Raw genomic sequence first — 23,262 nt, 5'->3', positions numbered from 1 at the left:
TGTATCTGTGCACTTTCAGGATTTAGAAGCAGCAAGCTTTCTTCCTCTAGGAGTTAAAAGATAAGATGCAAATGTCACTTTATACTTTGACACAGCATGGTACAAACACTGTCTAATGTGAGCAAAATAAGCTGAATTCTCCATCAACTTCCATTTTGCTGGCTGACCATCCGGCCCCTTGCACGTGGTTGCCAATTGTAGACTCCAACACCACCAAAGCTGACACTACCATCCACCATCACCTCCCCTCTGTTGCCTAGTTGGCCCGCATCTCTCTCCTCACCTGTTCCCGTAGCTGCTGCTCTAGGTGCTGGATGATGTCCTCCTTCTCCCGACATAGTCCCTCCAGAGCGATGATGCGCTTGTTGGTCGCCTGCTTCTGCTCCTGGCTGGTGGGGCTGCCTTCTCCCTTGGTCAGCAGGTCCAGTTTCTTCTTCAGTTCCTTCGCCTGGGCACACAGAGATGGGAGAAAAAAATATAGGAAAACTTGATGTCCAGATTCATTCATCTACAGTACATGCCATATCTGAACATGTGGGGGGGGGGGATCTGTACATAGAAAGCTACAGATGATAGGTTGGTATATTCCAGGTGACCTTATTAACATCCTAAAAAGGTGGACGCAAATGAACGTTTAGTCTTGACCTTAACCACAAATGAGAGAGCTGTCGCAGAGTGGAATGGATGCAACTCTGAACTGTTCTATTCCTATGCTATTCACTTGGGAGAACACCCATGATACATCTTACTACTGATTTCATGTCAAAAAGAAACTTTACTGAAGTTTGTGGGGTTGCCAATAAAATCACTGACTCATGTCAACACGGAGAACTTTTAGCATTTCATAGGATTTTTTTTTTTTTCAATTTCAGGTTCTAATTTTGATGTCCAAATTCTTCACCATTCTGTTCACATGGTTTTACTCTTGTTTATCAACCTGTTGATGACAAGCTGATTTTGCTATAACACGCATTTCCCATAGACACCTGCCGAAGTATACTAGGGCATGGTCCTCAGTGGGTTAAAAGTTCAAATATGGTGCTGAAATGCAGTGTATGTCAGCATCATCTGCCTTTTGAGAAAAACATTTAGGGGAAAGTGTGCGTTAGATGATGAGAAAATATGCTGAAAGACAGTAGGGATGCATATTTTGATTTTTTTTCTCTCTCTTTTCATTCAACCACCTGTATTGAAGACCATAGGGACTTTAATCTTTGACAGGAAATTGGCACATTACCCCATGCTGGATTCAATGAGTGATAAATCAGTTACTGCAGGAAGTGTTGTTCATGGCCAACCCGAATCTTCAAATTACCTGTAGACCTCTCAAACTAAATCTGTCATAATATGATTACTGCTTGGCTCTTCATGGCTTTTTTTTCCCCTCTTCTTTTCATTTTTGTCATCCTTCCACAGAATAATGCATTTAATTGAGAGGCTTAAGCAACTATTACGAGGATTTCTTTTAACAAGCCCTATCTCCCACGATCAAACTTAAAGGACAGATGCACCCGAGCGAGGCAGAACTGATATTTGAAAACAGGACATACACATACTGTTGCATGTTCTAGCTGACTTAAATAGCTGGGGTAAAGTCAAACATTACAATAAACTGAAGAATGATATTCATGAAAATCAATCTATATTCCTTAAAGTGCATTGATCACATGCTGTAATAGTTTTCCAAATTTATTCATTCAGCTTAAAATTGTCAAAAAGTTGAATTGAATTAAATTGCATCTAAAACAAAAAAAAATCTCAGTAGATTGGATGTAGAACAAGTATTCACATGTAACAATGAAATATTGCCATTGATTAGCATCATTATGCAAATTATGAAATAATGTCATCCATTTACAACTTTCCCACTATTTTGAATATGAAAATGCCATCAAATGAATTATTTTTTGTCTCTGATGTAGTAACCATATCAACAATCCTGTTGAAAAGTTACCAGTGTTACAAACTCTAGAATGATTTCATCAAATATTTTCCATGAAGGGATTTCACTAACAGGAAATTTGGTAACAATGGATGTGGCAACCCAATGTGGGAAACTGGTAAAGGGATGAGATCATCCCCTTATGTCATTTTCATTTACAATTGTGACTAAATATCTTTCTTTTGCAAAAGGAAATGAAAGTTTTTCATTCTTTTGAAAATTTTGACTGTAGTATTTTGTTTATGTGGAGTTATTCTATTTAACAAGGAATTCATGAACTTTTATTTCAGAAGCCATTATGAGGGTTCTTGAAATGACCCTATTCCCAACAATCACATCTGAAAGACACAAATTAACACATACTGTCGCAGGAATGCCAATGTTGTCAATAGCACTGCAGTATTCTGAGGACTAAAAATGTTGTTGGAAAAACAATATTTTCATCTTTCTTGCCATGGACAAGTTCAATAATACATTCTGGGAAAGAGAGTATTTTCCACAAAACCTGCTGTGAGCAAAACAAACAAACCAACAAACAAACACAACAATAAAATTGTTAAAAAGAGTAAAGATGGCATCTACGTTGTTGCATGCCCTGAAGTAGGCCTGAGCTGTCTCCTGCCCACGTACATTGTACGTCATCGCCTGCACAGCCATGCTGCATATGTGCAATGTGCGCCGTATGGGAAACGGCATGCTTGCACACATGTTTCTGCTAACGTATAGTGTAAGCTCACGCGTCTCGCGCATATGCAGGATGGAGCGGCTCATTGGCACAGAAGAGGCACTCACTTCCCATGGCTGGGACCTGGTTTGTTTCGCTCCTCTAGATCGGCGTAATCGTGCCAAATTTCCTTTTGTGTAATGGATACTGATTAATGTTGTTTACATATAGCAAATACTGTCATGTTTTAGTTTTTTTCTTTCTCTCCCAGTTATGGTTAGCCCTCTCCTAACTACCACATTAAGTATAAAATGGGGATATGGATCCTCATCAAATCATTGGCCAAAAGTAATCACACGACCAGTCTTTCAGTTTCACAAAATTCACAAAATCAAAAAGAATATGCATGTAAATATTTCTTGGTTGTAAAGGGATCGTATAGTTTCGTAGAGACTTAACTTCAGGTTTTTATCATTTTTTTGTGAGATAGTGAGAAACCTCTTATGAAATATGAAAGAGCATGTAATTCCATGAGGATTTCAACATTTATTTGATGAAAATTGATTTTGAAATGGCTGAGATATCCAAATCAGAGTGATCCTAATAAAGTGTTGGACCCACATTTTATTATGATCCTTTTGTTTCACTTTGTTTTTGGATGTTTCAGCGATTCAAAACCCGATTTTCATCAAATAAACTTTGAATTTCTCTTAAAATGATATGCTCTATACTATTTAATAAGTGGTTTTTTTTGGTATCTCGAAAAAAAGTTAGAGCCCAATTTTCATCTCCACCTACACTGTACCATTCCTTTAAGTGACATCTGATAGTGGCTACCAACATAAAATCAAGTAACTATTAAAAAAAGACTTTTTTTTAAAACAGATGTGATAAATGTATGGTAGAGTATATATTTTGTTGAAGCAAACAATGATATTAAAGAAAAAAACTCCTAAAAGGAAAGAGCTTTGGAAGCCTTCATTCTGAATGACATTCACCCCAGCTGTTAGGATTGCACACAATATCTATGCGGTATGTAAAATAAAATAACAATGATAATATCAATTCATAAAGTGCGAAACTTATGTACATAATTAATGTATTCTTCTGCGCTGCAAAATCTTCTGATATGCTTGACAATAATGCAGGTCCCAGAAAAAACAAAACAAAACAAAACAAAACTAAACTAAACAAAACAAAAACAATACAAGCAAAGCAAGTAGAGGGATAAAGAAGTGGTGAGTGAGAAGAAGAAAGGGAGAGAGAGATTAAGGTGGGAGGATAAGGAGGATGTGATGATGCTATTGCCAGGGAAAAAGACCGCGCTGAAAAGGGTGGGTGGTATTCCAAGAAATGGCAACCTCCTTCCAGACATGGAGAAACAGTCATCCTTAGGGGCGTTCCCACAGCAGTTTGGGAGCGAGATCATTATCTTTGGCATAGTCTCACAATAATGATAACAATAATTAACTAGTTACAATTATGATCATTATGTTTGTTATTGCTATCATCATCATTATCTGAAATACATGAATACACTCTATCATTTTAAGTTGTTTGTGGGGTGGGGGACGATTGGTATTGCATACATTGGACTTGCGAAATAGATCTTGCCTGTCATAAAGCTTTCATGGGGGCTGCCCCATCATTAGTGCAGAAAACTGCAAAGTTTCAGTTGTTTAAAAAAGCCTTTACAGAAGTCACCACATGCCACTACTAGCTGCTTTCATCTGCCCAAAAGCCCTATCTTAATGTGTTGACATTCTGCATTCTTTACATTCCTTGCTCTAAAACAAGCTTTATCCTCTACAGTTTCTTGGGATGTTTGCAACTGTCCCATGTTGTTTGGCCGCAACTGTCATAATAACCGGTCAGCCATTACTGAATTTTAATTGCCCAGCTGGGGTCAGGGGTCGGGCGCCTCCCAGAAGCCAGGCAGACAGGGGGACTCTGTTATGGGATGTCCAGCCCGTGAAGATGGAAGGTGATGAACGAAGCGCGCACTTCAGTTTATGTTTCCATGTCATGTGGATTACAAATGACAACTGAAGAGAGCACTTAGCGGCTGAAGTGATCCCTGGGCGATGATGTCACCAAATCGCCGTGACCTTTGCATTCCGCACGAGGTGTTCTTGTTTCTTCATCCTCTTCCTCATGTATGGGGGCAAACAGCTTGGGCTTCATCTCCTCACATATCCAGAATTGACATGTCTTCATCAAAACAAACTGTTGTTTCTCATCCATAATGTATGGAAATAATATCATACAAAGTTGTTCATAGGCCTAAGAAAATAGAGATGATTTCATACAAACTTGTGATAGTACAGTCCTAATATGGATATTGCTGGAAAAAGTCTAATGCATTATCTACTTCATACCTGATGACAGCTATTAATTATAAACACAGTCTAACACTCACCATTAGGAACCACCTTATTTCAATTCTGTTACTATTCTCTTATGACTGGTTTTGATGGCTTGTAGTTGATTTGCTACACGTAACTGTGATGAAAACATTCAGAAGACAATAATAGTCTCTTACATATAACCAGTCCCTGATTGCAGACATGAACACATTAGGTGAATGTATCACTACTTCTTTTGCTTCCGCAACTATACCCAAACAGCTGACTCAAGCCTTGTAACAAAAATATCCCTGCTCCTTTGCTCACTAGGCATATTTTCTGCCTGCATCCATTGGCTATGGTGGCTGGTTAGTGAACCTTTATAGTTTGTTTTTCTGTGAGTGTTAACAGTGTAAGTATCTCCCTTTCTCACAGTCAACTACCCCTCTTTCTTTCTTCATCATTCCCTCTGCCTTCTCTTTCTGATACCCCATTCATACTAACCAAAAAGGGGGTTCTGAAGCCTCCTATAGCAGCTTCATGCAGCCTTTCAGCTCAGTATAAACAGACAGAATTCAGAAAGGGAGGTCTGGTCAGGTCAGGTTCTGAAACTACTTCCATGGGGTGGTTTCAGAGACTGCTATGGCAGCCTCAAAAAGCCACAGCTGCTGTATAAATGCAAGGAGTTTTGAGAAGCTGCTTTTTTGTTATCCCGAAAGTTATCACTGAAAGTCATCGTCAGCTAATGTGAACAACCTAGCTGTTGTGACCAACTGCCACTGACAAACACCACGCAACTTACACACTTTTGTGCTCAATCACATTTGCAGTTATGTAAGAAATTCAAAAGTCTGTGCCGCGTATCACAGGGGAACTCAGTTACCATTGGAACTCTGCGAGTGCTTGCTTTGGGCGCAATCACCTCGTGCAATATAAAAAGAGTAGAGACCACTTTTTCGAGCAGGTTTTCGAACCCCCTTGAGGAGACACAACCCACTCACAGTATAAACAGGGTCTCAGTGACTTCCCTTCCACTGTTCCTATTATACTTCTGTTTCTTTTCTTGCCTATTACACTATCTGATGGATGGAATGAAGGGAGCGGGGTAACAGGGAGGGGAAGAAAAACAAGGACTTAATGAATATATATATTTTTGAATGTATTGTTATGGTATGAATGAATATTAGTATGTGTATTTTCATTCCTAACAGTCTGTTCCTCCTGTTTTATACCATTTCCATTATGTATGCCAGCTGTGGGGGAAGATTTTTCTATGATTTTTCATCTGACAATAATCATTCTAGAATCCTGATTCTTGAAATAATTAATATTCTTTTTTAATCCCATGTCATTGGCTAGGCCTAATATTGGCAGAATAATCAGAGCACCTATTTTGGGCCTGAAATTGGTGTCAGAAAATATCGTTCTGCAGGTGCACTTTCGACAAGGTGCGGCAGGGCCGAGAAGGTCTGCAGGGCCAAGTCAGGTAATTAAGTTAACCTTTCCCCATGTATCCAGGCAGTCAGTCCCGTCTGGTCTGCCACGTAAGGACCCAAACGAGATATCCATGTTTCAACCGCAGGGCAGGACTTAAAGTGAAATGCCACTGTATCATGTTCAAGTTACTTTTGTAAAGTAGAGCAGAGTCAAACAAACGTAACAGCAAAAAAGTTTAATTGAAATTGAACTTAAAACAAGGAAGTTTGTGGATTTTAAAAGTTTAGGCAGTCTTATTGGTTCTCAACCATATATGCAAATTAGGCAAGGCACTGATGTCATTGCTTTTAAAGCCTATACCCACGTCTTGGACTGATATTTTGCAATTACATAATATCTTATACATGTATTCTTTACCATAAGTGGAGAAGATAATGTATTATCATGTCTTTTGGATTGCAAGGTAACAGCCTTTTTTGTGATGATAATAGAGAGGAAGTAAAATGATAAAAAGGAATTACATTCATTTTTTACATTCTCTGGATATCAATACCAAATCAAAATGATTAATTCTTCAAAATTTTTTATATGTCAAGAATAATTTCGATTCATTTGATATCACGGCTACTGAGAGATACCCAGCTGCTTCCATCATATCTATCAAGTTATCATTACATCCCATTCACAAACGTGGCTTTTTGTTTGGATTGCAATGATGTTGCTAATCTTGATCTATAATATGGCCTTGAGGACTAACATTTAAATCCTTTAGATGAAGGAGATTATATCCCCTAATTCATATCTATTTTTGTTGGTCAATCGCAGTCCAATGTTGATCATGCTAGTTGATGTCATAGTCAGAAAATGGCATCCTTTGCCAAATTGAAGGGATCTTTGACTTTGCTCTTTCACTTTCATCCCTTACCATTATAGCAAAACAATTCAATTGCCTCTTTACATCTTTCCTTGAATAAAAATCATAATACCACTATACATTTCTTGCTGATGTTATGTTCAAGAATATGAGATTTTTGGCACAAATCCAAATGACCACTGACATTTTGGCAATAGGTCCTACCTATACACCTCAAAAAGAAATCATTTTTCTTTGACAGTGTTTCTGAGATCTGGGGCTGACAGATACACAGATGGACTATAAAAAAAAAATGGGGGGGGAGGGGGTTTGGAAGGGATAAAAGAACCAAACAAGTGGCCTTGACTTGTCTTCAAAGTCATACCAAGCAAGACCTCTCTCTTGTCACCACATCACAGAGAGAGAGAGAGAGAGAGAGAGAGAGAGAGAGAGAGGGAGAGCACTCCTGAAAGAATGAGAACAGTTCGTCCTTGGGTCTGAACATGACTCACGAGGGAGTCCTCCTCATTCCTGACCAACATCACAAATCATCGCTGTGAGCAACCCAAGGTTGCATAGAGCAGTGTTTCTTTTTTTAATTAAAAACTTAAAAGCATACAGAAGAACACTACATGAGTTAAGTCCTCAAGGATCCTCACTGTCAGGTGGATTTTATTGGGTGCCTACTGGCTCAATGCAGAAGAGGAGTGGAGTCTATAATCTTCATAAAACATGATACTGAGGCCTTGTAGTGTCAAGGTTTATGTGTATTTATGGCCATCAGGTCCTTCCTGTTTCCTTTTTCCTTTTTCTCATGTTTCTGAAGTATCCATTAAATGAGAAGACAAGACCAAACAAACCAACAACAACACATGGAACCATCTCTCCAATTCCGCCTTATCTCCAGTCAGCCCAAGAGAGCGACATCGGACAAAGATTACTGGAGACATACCATGTTGTAACCCCTCGCTTTTCTTGTCGTTGTCGAAATGAAGACGCTTTTCACTGAATGTGGACAACTGTCCCCTGAGAGAAAGACGGAAGGGAAACTGTCTCCACTTTACAAATTAGTGTCCTACCAATTTGCAAGTTCCACAGAAACATGACACAGTGGAAGCTGATGGCAGTTCACTTTCACTGCAGAATCTACCTCCCCCCACCCCCCCCCCCCAACTTGGTTTCAAATTTTGTCCTTCAAAAAGAAAATCAAGGAAAACTTTCTCTCCCATAAAAATTTGTTTTATATACTACAGAGTAAAATATGACATCATGCACTGGTAATATGCAAAAGTGCATTAATTCAATGCGTAATGCCCATCAATGTATGAAGTATTTTAGTTTGATGATCTGATATAAGCATGGTAAAGAAGTATATTTATCGGGATTTCATCTAGATTCAATTCAATTCAATTCATTCTTATATTTCTCAATGAAGGAATGTACATCAAATATAATAAAAACATAGTGAATCATAATATCCGGCTTGGATGCATAGTAAATCAATGTAAGCATGTAAAACATAGCGGTCAATCATCATACGTTTGGTTCTATGTATAACGCTAAAGAAATATGATGGAACCTACTTAACAGCTAGCTTGTTAAGCGTAGGTCCCAAATTCTGAACAGAGTGTTAGATGAGGAGCACTGATGCAACGTAGGACCAAAATAAAGAAAAACAAAAATGAAAGGCAAAATTACCTGGGGCACTAACAGAACCTTCTCATTACAAATAGTGATATACAGACAACCACATTCTTATTAAATGGAACCAAGAACTACTGTATTCCACGAATCCGTACAACTGTACCAGTTTGGATAGGGAATATTTGCCCAAAATATATTCCTTTTCGGGAAGTATGCACTCACAGAAATGGACTTTAACTAAGAGTAAAAGACTGTCTAAAATAATAAGAATTGTAATCATATGGACGAAAAGTACATTGTATGTACTAGTCATAGTAAACTTTTGCCCAATCCTCCAATAATACCTGACTTTTTGCAAAGAAGAGTCAAAAAGGACTTTGTGTCATGTTTAAAATATGATTTGATCAAAACATTTAATGTGTTGTCTAAGAGATGGCAATCTTATTTCCTGGAACAATTCAGACAGAATAAACTACTACAAAATACACACTGACCCCCACCTATCACTCAGTTATTTTTACTATCTATCGATTCAAGGAGATGTTATCAGTTCCACAGCATCCCTACCACTTTCACATCATTTTGAATTTTTCTGATGGAGTCAATAATAAGAGAACTCCAGGGCAATATATTCAATCCTTGTCACACAACATCTTATCACCACTCTTACGTTAATGCCTCTGATGTAAGAAAACGCCTCCGAAGTGTTTAATAGGAAGAACCTGTTTTCTGTTCAGAATTTACTTGCTGCACGCAAGAATCAAATGGAATGGCAAGGCGTTCAGAGTGTCGGCCTGCACAGTCGGGCAAAGGAGAACGTGGGGTGATGTTTCTACCATGTAGTCGGCGAGGGCACGGACAGCATTTTTATTGCACCGCCAGCCATCTTTAAATTACGCTGGCAGGGAGTGGGGCTATCATTAGGGGGAAACTTTAGCGCTCTTGACTCCCTGAGCAGTTCTCTCTCAGATTTGCTTCTTACTCCTTCTCCTTCTCTTTCTCTTCCCTATCTGTAGCGTCTATCTCTTGAAGCTTCTTCATATTTCTCCGAGAGCAGCAAGAATTTATTCTGTAAAGCCTTGCTTGATTGTCTATACCCAATAATGATAAAACTTGCTCTTGGAGTATTGCCTACATGCTGACTTCATTTCAAGTCTTTTCCACACCCTCCAAAGCAAAAGTAGTGATTCATGGGTTTTTTTTCTGCAAGAATATATTCTTCAAGCACCTTCTCTCATTTCAGAAAAGAAATGTACTCGCAATGTTGACAGACAAAATTAATTTTGATGTATAGTAGCTCTTGGAGCTGTAACATTATCTACATGGATGAAGCTCTCAGTTAACTTGCATAAATACTGTGCACTGTAGTAACATTCCAAAATGAAATAAGTGCAAACAAGCATTTTTGTGATTAAAATAGTAATAAAAAAAAATCTACCTATGAGTATTTACTGCAATCACAAGGAGTTGGAAACAGCTTCTCCTTTTCCATCTCCTTTCCTCAAACCATATTCAGCCTCTCATCTTCCCAAAACTGAATTTCCAAAATCTCATGAATGTCTGGAAGGTAGGCTATACAAGGCTGACTTAGGGGATTCAATGCCAGAGGGGATGCTTGTTACGGCTGACCTACAACAGTCGGAAGACAAGCTAGTGTACCAGATACCGATGTAACCCATACTCAAGACGGCACGGAAAGAGATGGATAGGGAGAGAGGGAGCATCTTCCAGCATACAGTACATCCCATCCTCATGTTTTCAATGCTGACATTTGTTTTTGTTTTTGTTTTTGCTTTTTTTTTGGGGGGGGGAGGGGGATTGTAGCATAATAAGCTCAATCTCTACCTCATATTGCCTTGCATGTTTAAACATACACTTTGCATTTGTCACCGATGATCCTCGTATCCCTTTCAGTTGGACCTTACCCAATTGGTTCACTTTTCATCTCTAAATAAAATAAACAGGGCTGATCCCCTGGCATATCAACAGTAAATTACTCATGCTAAAATGAAAATCACCTCCCCTGAAAATATGAACCCCGAATCTCAGCTAGCTCCTCCAGTGGTCTGCCACCTCAACAGCACCCGACTGCACCCATCGAATGCTGCACCATCTGAAAGGGGTTAATACTCAGCAGATTCTCTCCAACTCAATGAAAATTTGTGCACTACAGAAGAGTGTCTGGGGCAAAACTGTAACCGCACCAACTTTGGTACCACCTGTCCGCCACCACGCACCTGACATCAGGGGCAGAAAGCGCAAGTTGTCACGACAACTGACACGAAGGAGCCATTCAGTTGTCCCACCATCTTGTCGTCCTCGCAACGATTGGTTCAGTCTGACATATGTGTCAGCAACTTTGTGAGTCGCCGTCAAAATAATGACTTCATATTCAAAACAACTGCGAGTGACCTTTGTTACGTATTTGCTGCAGTCATGCAATTTGGTTTTACACGCAATCCCATACAGTTGTTTCACTTTCGTTTCTTGAGAATATCCACAGCACACAAAGAGAATGCATTAATCAAGAGATTATAACATTCAATGATAGATTTATATCATAGAAAGGGGGACAGTTTAAAGCATTTTCTTAAACTTCCCGGATTGCATCAATCAAGATATAATACATTAACAGACTAGACTACATTGAAGAAAGCAGGATGGCTTAAAACATTTTCTTTTTATTTGTAAACTGGGAAGTTAAACTGTCAATTTACTTTCTAAAGGTTATCTCAAAACTAAACTTTCAACCTGTGATATTTGTAGGGCCTACAATTAAAGAATAAAATGCATAATCTTACCTCTTTTTCTGCTTGCTCGGCTCGCTTTGTTGATATTTGAACCTTCTCCTCCAGCTCTTGCATCTGAAAAATACATTTGATACAAATACATTAATCAGCTCATTGACAATAGACCTCGTGCATCATGTGCAAAGTGATATACACATTAGGTTTCAGAATCCCTGTAGGGAATACAGTGGTTAGTATGGCTAGATGATGTCAGTATGCCAAAAAGTCCAGTCAACATGTGCAGAGATGCCAACATCATAACCAACATTGCAGTATTCTAAGAGCAGAAAAGGCAGATATTTGTCGGAAAAACGGTATTTTTTCCCTTTCCTGCAATAGACGTGTGTAGTAAGTAACTTTTTTCGGAGAAAATAAAAAGTATCGTGCATAAAAGCATCAGTTGGCATCTCTGCTCATGTTTAAGGCACATGCAGAATTAAAGATGATAGAAGACAAATTAAATCATATTTGAGATCAGTTGAGATATGTCACAAGAAAAATAGACTGTGTTATAATAAGGCATGATCAATACCTCCTTGGCCTACTGATATTGAAAACTACACATCTACTGCTCTGTGCTCATATTCCACACAAAGCTGTAAGTTAGTGACTTACACAGATACACAAAATGTCAATGACATTGCTCATAAACCCAATGCTTTTAGGACCATGGTAGTTAGTGCATGAATCTATGGGTGAGCATCATGTCTTGGAGGGGGAGGGGTTAATGGGAACACTCTCTATCATATTTCCTCCTGACCCCATCAAGAACCATCTTTTGAGCAGAAGATCTAAATCATCCTCTCTAAATGACATTTTGATGAGCCAACCACTCTGAAACAATAGCCTCTTCACTTCCTATAGTTATACTGAAATTAGCAGGGCTACCAACTCTCACGCACTGAGCACGAGACTCACGCATTTTGGTCCTTTCTCACTCTAAAACTTCATTTCATTTGCATGCATTTCTGTAGATCTCACTCATTTTGACTCCTAAATTATAGCATTGGCCTATGGGAGTCTCACTCTCAACTAGTTTCCAGCATTGGCAGCCCTGAATTAGCAACTGCCTTTAACAAATCCCATAATACAACAAATACATCTTGTCCAATACTTCCCCCTTGTATCACTACACCGGCAGTATCATTGCGTTACTTCACTTGTTGGAACCAATGAGAAGTAATGTTCTTTAGATGTTATATTCTCTGTATGTTTAGGGCTTGTTTTATGTATTCAACATTAACAATCAAAGAGAAATACCTGACCACATAAATGGCAAATTATTCTAACTATGCATTGAATGTCATGCTGTACGCGACTATTTCCAAGCCTTTTCTTGTTACCATGGATATCATTTGACAGATATTATAAATAGGTGTACTTCTTTAACCTGTAATCAGCACAGATGAAATACACAAATGATATCACAGATCTCAATACACAACCTTCAACTCATGGAAGAACGATCAATGCCTCTCAAAATTCTGATGCAGCCTAACTGCTGCATGTTTGTCTTCAGCTGGTTGTGTTTGTCAAATAAGGTCATCATTTTTCATGATGCATTGAGCAGATTTGACAATATGATCTACAACGTGCTATCAAGTTATTTTCGCTCGCTCTCTCCCTCTCAACTCCTCCGCATATTATTTTCTTCCCCTTCTAGTCACACGCTGCAGGACGTCGAAATGAATATTGCATTCAGATCATCCAAGCACACCCATGGGAATCCCATGATCCCACATACTGCAATTTGTGTTGGTTCACACAGTGGGGCACAGAAAGGGAAGCACAAGAAATCTAATCCGTCTATCTCATTACAATGAAAAGAGTGAGGGAGAGAGAGAGAGAGAGAGACAGGCAGAGCCTGTAAGAGGAGAGTATGTTGGACTCCTCCCTGGTTAGTGAATATTACTGATACCATCACTGTGTGTTTGCAACCAGTCACACAATACCAGCAATATGGCAGGCTGTCTCAGGATATTGAGAAGTCCTGGAATAACCCTAGATAAAAAGTCACATGACTATGTCGTATATACTCTCGATTGCACAGCGACGCCCTGGCTGTGATAGTATCGTATACCTGCAAATATGAAATGTAGGTAAAGAAATGCAATGAAATAAAGTTTCACCAATGCTTTACAAAATAGCAAACAGACTTGATGATCCTAAACATGTATCAATTTCAAGACCTGTGATCACATAAAATATCTGCACCCATTAGTCACTGCTTTTGATCTAGAGATTGCAAAACTAAAGCTCCATGAGTACATGTGAATATCATTTCCACTCTTTCATCTTTTGCTTTCAATTTAGTGGAGGGATTCAAATGCTCTTTAACTTATTAGAAAAAAAAGCCTGACTGAATACTAGAAAGAAATGTGATACCCCAGAGAAATAAGCACATGGGACAAGCTTCTATCATTTCAAATGGTCTGCTTTAAATAGCTAGTGCCTGTGATTTCCATATCTTTATGACAAAAACTGTATACTACATACATTTAGCAAGCATAATTTTTTTGCAATTGGGATAACTAAATTTCCCAACAATTTTGCGAGTAGTTTAGTTCATGATCGTGGAGTACAGTAACGAATGGAAAACTGAACACATGCGCATGGCATTCATATCGCATGTTGTTAAATTTGCCAATAGCACCTGATTCACAAAACTTGTAAGAATAAAAACCTTTAGAAATATATGCTGCATACAGTATCTGTTTGTACAGCACTACAAGACATTTAATAGGTAAAAAAAAAATAGATCAATAAGAGAGATACGGTTACAGAGAAGAGAAAGCAAGACAGCAAAACGTAGAAGAGTGGATGGCTTTAATAGGGGAAAAAAAAAGAGTACAAAAAAAAATGTGTGAAGTAGGAGACAAAGATGCAGAGAAATCGAAGTTGAGGAATTAATCTTAAGAGAGAAAAGAAAGAAAGAGGGAATGAGTACATCCAGACTCTGAGTGGGTGGGACTGGGAGACCGGAGTAGAAAGCCTACACGAACTTCAGGCACAGACATTCATCCCTACATCAACCCTGTTACTCTCCCCATCACGCATCTTGGGGGGTGAATGAGATTGATTTCTTGAAGGGGGCATTGTCTGCGAGACCCAAGTCCACCACGACATACGAACGTGAAACTTGAGACTATTTCCCATCTCAGGCAATTTTCTCTCCCGTTGCATGCACTCATCTACCTCCCTCTCCCCCCCCCCCTTCCAATCCATGCCTTATATCATCTGCCCCTCCCTATCCAAGCTCTATCCATTGTGTCTTGATAGGAATGAACAAATTTTTTTTTAATGTGCAAACACGAACACACGCACACACACACAGACACACTGACACACTGACACACTGACACACTGACACACTGACACACACATTAACACTCAATATCTGTCTTTCACTCTCACTTCATGCATTTATGTATCTTTTGTCAATATCGTTTCCCTTTTTTTCTCTCTCTTGTTCTCCTCAAAGAGAATGATTACACATCTGATTAAAAATGTTATGCTGTGATGTAAACTATATGCACATATTGATAAAGAATAAGAAATAAAGACACAATAATGAATACAATGACTGCAATATTAAGGTGCTACTTGCCATGCCTCATTTATGTTTGCATTACTGTACAAGACATGATATTTATAAACACTGTCACTTACATGCAAGAATCATAACAAAACACATGTGTCATGTGTAAACCATTGCATAGCCAAGGAAGGTAGGCACATATTCAAACTAACCCACCTAATTTCATCAAGGAATATTGACAAATTGCATACTAGGTTAAGAGCAATTTGAGAGAACACTAGACTTGTTTGTCGTCAAAATAAGAAGCTACACAGAAACACATACAAATTTGAAGTAAGAAATACATTCTCATCTACCTAAGATAAAACAGCTATAGCTTACTGATACTGTACTATCACAACATTCACAGATGGAGAATGCATGTCACATGGTAGCAATGCAAATGACACAGCCTGAAAACACTCCTTTGTCTTTCCCTGTTGGAATTAATAGCCAATGATAAGATTATTTCATTCTCACGACATCTGCTGAGTCAGCAGGCTACCACAAAAAGTGATTATCACACCTATTGACATAGATACAGAGATGGAAAGGGGAAAGATTCCAGATGGAACCTGTTGTCTATCTGGATGATGACACAGAAATGGAAGTGGGGGGGGGGGGGGGTGGGGGAGGGGATTGTGGGAAAAAGAAAAATGGATAACAGGATTGGAGGGGTACGGAGATAATCAGTTTTCTATTGATTGAGAAAACTCCATTCTTTTGTCTCCATGTCAAAGCAGACAGGAGAAGGGGGAGGACTATGCCTGGGGTGGGGGTGGTGGATGAGAGCAAGTGTATGTGTGTGCTTGTGTTTACACGTGTGCATGCATCTGCATTTCATTGTGTGTGTGTGTGTGTGTGTGAACATGCACCAATGGTCTACATGGCTGATGACTCACTGGGACTCGGCAATTACCAGGAATCTTTGATCACATGTCTAATCGTCTAACGTCATCCAAACATTTACCACTCGTCCGCTGCGTACATACACCCCTCCTAGCCAGCCAGCGAGCACTCTAATACAGCAGGGAGGCTTCTGTAGGTTTGTTCAGCTAGCCATCAAGCCATCAAGCCAGCCAGCCAGCCAGCCAGCCAGCTAGCAACCTCCTGAGTCATGATGGGAGCCATTATACCGGTGAGGAATATCGCATCATCACCTGCATCGAGGAGTCATGGCAATATATGAAGTTCATCAGCGGAGCAAGAAGAAAGAATAAAAGGACGGAAAGCAGAGAATTCTGTGTACTATTGTTGGATAGTGGAGGGGGGGGGGGTGTCTAGCTCTCTTTTCTCTGAGCCATATCATTAGTCACAATCTGCCATGTGGATGCACTCTACAAGATCCTGTACACACACAGATGCACATGTCATAGCACTTGGAAAAGAAGCACTCAAAGAGATGCTTTTGTTCCTACACATAAAACCATGCTTCCCGCCCATGAAGGAGCGGCATCAAACATGTAGCTTCATATGACTGTTAACCCTTTCTGTGCCAGGGACTTTGGACAGTTTATACAATGCTACAAGGTTTTCTGTACCAAATGGCACCCAAAGCATGCAGAGGGTTAAACAGGTATCTTAACATCTAACAGAGATTTTTTCCCTCCCTCATTTGAATAATATGCATGAAAGGTTTGCTTCAACTCCATCAATGTTCTTGTCATCTGATTGTTTGATTTGGGTTTTTTTTTCTTTCTTCACATGCAAATCTCTTTCTGCTGCTACTCAGAAATGGACTCAGAAATTTATACAATGCAGAAGACTTTTTCTCATTTCTACCTCCTCTAGCGGCAGTGCAAGACAACACCTTTTTAGGAAAGACAATTTGTTTCCCAGCAACTTCACATTTTCGATGTCCGGGACATGTAAACATTCATAAATTGTTCGTTTCCCCCGTGAATCCCGCCTCAGATTGGGAGAAGCACTCAAGAGCTTATATGCCTAGCTTCGTCATAGATTAAGAGATGATGTCAGTCCATTTCCATCCCACCCTACATTTAAAGGAAAAAAAATATGGTCTAGTCTTCCAGTAAGCCCATATCTCATCTTCTGCGAGAGTTAATGATTTGCCTTGACAAGTTCAAATACTGATAGCAAGCCATCTATCTTCCCTCAACTGCCTCGAATCGAGAGGAAGAAGAAGGAAAAAAAGGATGAGGAAGAGAAAGATAGAGACAGAGGGAGAGACGGCGAGGCAGCCGTGTGCCACAGCCAACTCAACTCAGCAGTCAGGCCGCCGACTAAAAAAATCATTCTGAATGGATCATCACATCAAATTAGGACAGTCAAATGCGAACAGACACCATGTTCCCATCTATTAAGTGATTGGAAACGATCATAATGATCATCTGTATTCTCTCTCTCCCCCCTCTCTATCTCTCCATCTATCTCTCTTTCCATCGATTGTCTCTCGTCTCTTCTGTCAAACCCAACCCCTCCCCTCTCTCTCCTTCCCTTTAATTCATTAGTAAAGCTCCAGAATTCCCTTTGAGGGAATATCCCAGTAAGCCCACGATGTGTGTTTCTCTCAACAGGGCTACAATCTCTTAGGTATGCTGCTATATAGTCTATTCCCATGCTCTTGTTTACATTTAATTGCACAGTGAGGGCAGATTGAAAGGGGAAGGGAGTCAAATCAAGTAGTGAGATAATCAAACACTTTTTTAAAGCAAACTCATGCATAATGGTGCCATGACAACAATCAAACACACTGACAATTACCCCATAAAAGGGCATCATATCAACAAACTGCCCAAATTGCAAGAAAAAATATGCTTTAGTGAAAAAAAACTATATGTAATTAATGTTTCATGATCCAAGAATTTTCATTCACTGGGGCTTGATGAAAGAATAGTTTATTTGAAGACTGTAGGCTGTATTAGCTTTCTGCTGCAGGGGGAAAAGGTGTATGTCTCCATGCACATATGACATGTCTCTTTTTTTTCCCCCTTTTTTTTTTTTGCTGTTGTTACAGATGACTTTTCAATGAAAGAAGGAGACTTTGATGTATAAAATTCATTTTGCAAAACTTAAAATAAAGATATAATTAGACTTAGTATGAGAAGAGAAAGAGTCTGAGCCTGCTACTCATTTTTACAAAAGAAGACAAAGGTGCACATGTTTATGCCGAAACTACATGTAGCCAGTCTGCCATATTAAATTGATAAAATGATAGTACAGTCATTCATTACATAAATCATCAATAAAATGCTAATAATCAACACGGTTTATACGACAAGTTATACTCAAGAGTATACATCGATGAGTAAAGCCATGTTGCCTGGCTATCCCAAAATTTGAGTTGAAAAAGCAACGCATATTAACCCGTTGAGGACAGTTTGATTTTGCTACAACATGCATTTCCCATAGACACCTGCCCGAGTATACTCGGGACTCGTCCTCAATAGGTTAATCATTGATTAAATTCAGTCTCCTCAATTTCCTTCTTTTTCTTCACCACTTTTTCCTTGTTTTCTGTTTTACTCCTCTTCTTCACTAATCTGAATAGCTAATGTATGCCACATGATTTATAGCCTCATACAAATAGCAGAGCTGAAGAAAAGGTAATTAATTTAATAGCTATTTGTATGGTCCACAGAATGCCTGTGTGGGCGTGCATCTTGAACCTGTGACCAGCTTACCCCATGACAGTTAAAGGTAGGGAATCCCATTTGCACGCCTTAAATGAAGAGTTGTATAAATACAGTGGTATGTTGAAGAGAATATCATTTTAGAAACTCCCATAAAGTATTGAAAGTGGAAGGTAACATTTAGTACATTTTTTTGACGGTTAGATTTTGAATTGAATTGTTTTCGGGGCTCACCGTAAATTCCAGTACATTACTAGGCTACCTTTGCAGACCCATGTACTGCATGTGTGTCCATCATGTATATTTTGTGAAGAAAGTTCATCAACACTTACAAACATTTCTATATACATTCTTACCACACACTCTATATGTTATTACATCAGCTCTTGTACTTTTAGATTTGTGTTTATAGATCTCAAATACAGAAGAATGCAACAAAAAGGCTTAAGTGTGGCTGACACACAGAACTACTGAGTAGTTGAGTTTTGTGCATTATTCAAATTTTAGATAACTGTTGACTTCCAAATTTCTAAGCAGTGGCCTAAGCAAGTCTCCTAAGGTTCATATTTAATGTTTTGCTGCATTTTGGGAGGTCTGTAAAAGGTATCCCCTACCTTTAAATCATATCTGTGTTTTTACTCATTTATTGCACTGAGACTCAGACAGTCCATAACGAGGTGTGTGATGAGTCTCTTCAACTCTTCATAAGCAGGGCCTATACCAGCATTTCTGCCATGAAACTTGGTTGCAAAAATAATGATAATGATTTAACCACACAGCACAATCTTTTTTTGCTTTTAAGAAGTTTGCACAAAACATAAAAAGAATTAGATTATCAGCAGTAAACTGCCAAATTGAACGGGAAAGAGAAGAATGATGCTTGATACACAGCCAAAGTGTTTAACCTTCATGCAGGACAACTATTAACAGTTGAATGAATTAACACACAACAAAAACAATGTATTTCACTTTGTAGCATGCTGTAGAGAGCTTGCAATTTTGAACCTGATCATAATTATCGCACTTGACAGCCCTTCACATACTATTTGCACTTGAACATTTGAAAGATCAGAAGCCCGAGTTCCATGTCTAAATTGCAGCTCTCCGAGTTAACATACAGTCTTTTGAAAGTCTGCTAGATGAAGTTTGTACACGACTGATGCGTGTGGCTTGGCACGATGCGTTCAATGGCATGAGCCAAGCCGCTACATTTTCACCATGCACTAGACTGGATGCAGGGATGCTGCAGCCTTTGCTCATGGAGACAGGGGAGAAAGACGAGAATACAGAGTGACACGGGCTCCAAGTCTCGCGGCAAAGGAATCGGAACCCGGAGAACATTCTGGCTGAGCGACACTTTGGTCGTGGCAGCCGGAGGGCTTTTGATCTGTCTCGGATGCACGTTGGAAGGAGAAATTGAAGCGGCTCCGATCGGCTGAGCTCCCCTGACCCCTGAATTACGAGCTCATTAGGGGCGCAGGCATCTAGGCAAGATGTCAACAGATTCTGCAGCTTGGCCAAATCCAGTGTTCCAAGCCATCGATCAGCTTTCTTTCCGCCACCATCCCTTTCACTCTTCCTTCCTTCCTTTTTCATTCCTTCTGTCTGTCTGCATTTTGTCAGTTGTCCTTCCACCAGTCCACTTTTTCTTTTCTACCATCTCATTTTCTTTCTTGAAATATATATATCTGTCTCTTGCTCCCATCCTAAAAGGCACACATGCATCTACTGTATCTTTTGCAAATATCAAACATTTGGTTTCATGTAAAATTTGTATACTTCATGATTCAAAATGACTGGAAATAGAAATGAGAGCTTTACATAACTTTTTTTTTAAAGATCAAAGGATCATACTCTCTGTAAGCTGCTGATGTTTTAAAGTTTGTTGTTGTTTTGTTTTGTTTTAAGAAGCAAACACTGTGATATCTTCAGGAGATCTGCAGTGTTTAACCTACAGTGCATTGATTGCATTTGAAGAACAATCACAATGATTTGAAATCTGTGGCCATTACCTCTATGACAAGCCTTCCATTGTCCCACTGCAGTCTAGCTCTCTTTTACTTGTTCTGCTTCTACACTGCTACAACTCACATCTTGTCTCCTGATTATTATCTGGCCTTTAATAGTTGAATTAACCCCCCGAACTCTTGTCTACATTTGCCAGTTGATGTGATTTGTACAACTCATGTACCGCTTTCATGCACAGATGACTTTGTTTCCCCACTTATTCATCCACAGATCTGTTCATTCAGACAATAGATATCTAAATATCCAGAATCGATGATGCAAAAGACCCCCCAAAGACCCGCCTCATCATACAATGTACATCGATCATGTAGGTACTCCATGTGGGTATACATAATACTAATAAAGACACATGCTTGCATATTATGTCTACAGAATGATAGCAAAAGGGAGCTCTCCCTACTCACACACACACATACACACATACACACACACACACACACACACACATTGTAATTGTCTGAGAGAGATGCATGCTTTTCTTACTGTACTGAATTGTCATTACTATTGGCAGCCTGCTTCTTTGCAATCCCAATGCCACGTCAATGGAATTTTTCAGATGATGGTGATCAAAAGGTTAATTGTCTTCTGATACTAGTAACACACCGTGTCGACTTGCTACCGGCAGTTTTGGCAGCCTCAATTTCCTCCCTCAATGTGAACAACTTCCGGGAAGGCGGTAATTTCCAAAAACGAAAGATGCGCAGCTGTTGATTCAAAAAAAAAAAAAAGGTTTACTGGAGAATATTGTTGTGTGTGTGTGTATTCCCCCCCCCCCTTTTTCCTCTCATCTTTCAATTGATCTTAATTTCACCCGCACTTGCGGCCCATAGCGAAGCAGCAGTGTAGGGGGTTGAGAATGTTATGCGTGGAGGATGCATAAATGCATGGTGCAGCCCTCCCTCATGTGTCCATCTATTTGCCTTCAGCTGTTTTCACCAGCATCATTCATCCCCTGCATGCCGAATGTGCAGTCACTTCACATTGGAAACTGAGCGCATCACGGTGAAATGGCCATACATACATGCACGCACACACATGGCCATACATACACACACACACACACACACACACACACACACACACACAAACACATACACACATACCAGTTTAGATCTGTGCTTAAGACAGAAAGTAATATAACTGGTTCCTATTTTGTGTGAGTCAAACTGTAATCTAAAGTAAAGGGATGACAGTGTAGAAGATTACTACTCATGCTGCAATGTGTTTACCTAAAACAAGCAGTTTTCTTAATTGTCAGTCCACAGAAACTGCTCACATACCACTCTGCTTCCTCCATCTTGACATTGCATACCGTCTCAAAATATGACAAGGATCAATAATCATACTCTTACACATAATCTCCAAAATATTGTACATTATGTAAAAATCATTACATGGTCCAATATGCACTTACATCCCTACCATGATATCATGAAATTCTATGTACCATCCTTTCTGATGCATTTCTTACATTACTGGGTAGAAAAAGGGGTAAAAAATGCTGTGAAACATTGAACCATACTGCACTGGTAGTTTGTTCAGACACATTCAAGTGAAAAGTATTGAGAAATGAGATATCCTTTCGGCAGGAAATTAAAGGACAAGTTCACCTTCATAAACATAAGGATTGAGAGAATGTAGCAATATTAGTAGAACACATCATTGAAAGTTTGAGGAAAATCGGACAATCCGTTCAAAAGTTATGAATTTTTGAAGTTTTTGTGCCGTAACCGCTGGATGAGAAGACTACCGCAGTGTGTGAATAACTTAGATGTCACATGCGTACAACAATATAAGGAAAATATAAAGAGAATCTCACAAAATTTTATCTTATGAAAAAAGTTCACATTCCCCCGACTCGTTACCGACAAATGTTATGGGTAATATTATTCCCCCTGCCTTTAGAAAGAGCCAAGTCAAGTGCTCTTTTATTATGTGAAAAAAGTGAAAATATGTTGAATTTTCTTTACATTTTCTTTATACTGTTGTACGCATATGACTCACAAGCTGTAGTAGTCTCCTCATCCAGCGGTTCCAACACAAAAATTTTAAAAATTCATAACTTTTGCATCGATTGTCCAATTTTCCTCCAACTTTCACTGATGTGTTCTACTAACATTGTTGCATTCTCTCAATCCTTATGTTTATGAAGGTGAACTTGTCCTTTAAACCCCCTTTTTTTTTTGAGGGAGGGGGAAGGAGATATAAGGAGGATGGGAGAGAAGAAAAAAAAAAATGTCGCAACATGTCATGGAAAATGCAATATGTCTGTTACACCCACCTCATCCCGATTGTACACAATCAGTGACGCACAGACTCTATTCAAATGCCACCAAACATACTATGATGAGCACATGGCATGAGTTAATTAGTGCTGTGTGGCAGCCGCT

At 39.2% G+C, this 23,262-nt stretch overlaps 1 protein-coding gene across 1 annotated transcript in view; it reads right to left on the bottom strand.

The window, feature by feature from the left end:
- LOC139723906 (pleckstrin homology domain-containing family H member 2-like) overlaps positions 1 to 23,262 on the bottom strand; it is a 106,459-nt gene that overhangs the window by 59,084 nt on the left and 24,113 nt on the right. Inside the window, exons 2-3 of the mRNA XM_071635110.1 lie at positions 11,687 to 11,749; positions 284 to 448 (exon numbers count right to left, since the gene is read on the bottom strand). Of these exons, the coding sequence (XP_071491211.1) occupies positions 284 to 448; positions 11,687 to 11,749 (228 nt within the window). The remainder of the gene's footprint in view (positions 1 to 283; positions 449 to 11,686; positions 11,750 to 23,262) is intronic.

The sequence above is a fragment of the Diadema antillarum genome, unplaced genomic scaffold (assembly GCF_040938485.1).
Source record: "Diadema antillarum isolate AM-2024a unplaced genomic scaffold, OU_Dant_1.0 scf00000202, whole genome shotgun sequence".
NCBI classification, from domain to species: domain Eukaryota; kingdom Metazoa; phylum Echinodermata; class Echinoidea; order Diadematoida; family Diadematidae; genus Diadema; species Diadema antillarum.
Note: the sequence above shows the minus strand (reverse complement) of the source record. Positions and strands in the feature narration are given on the sequence as shown.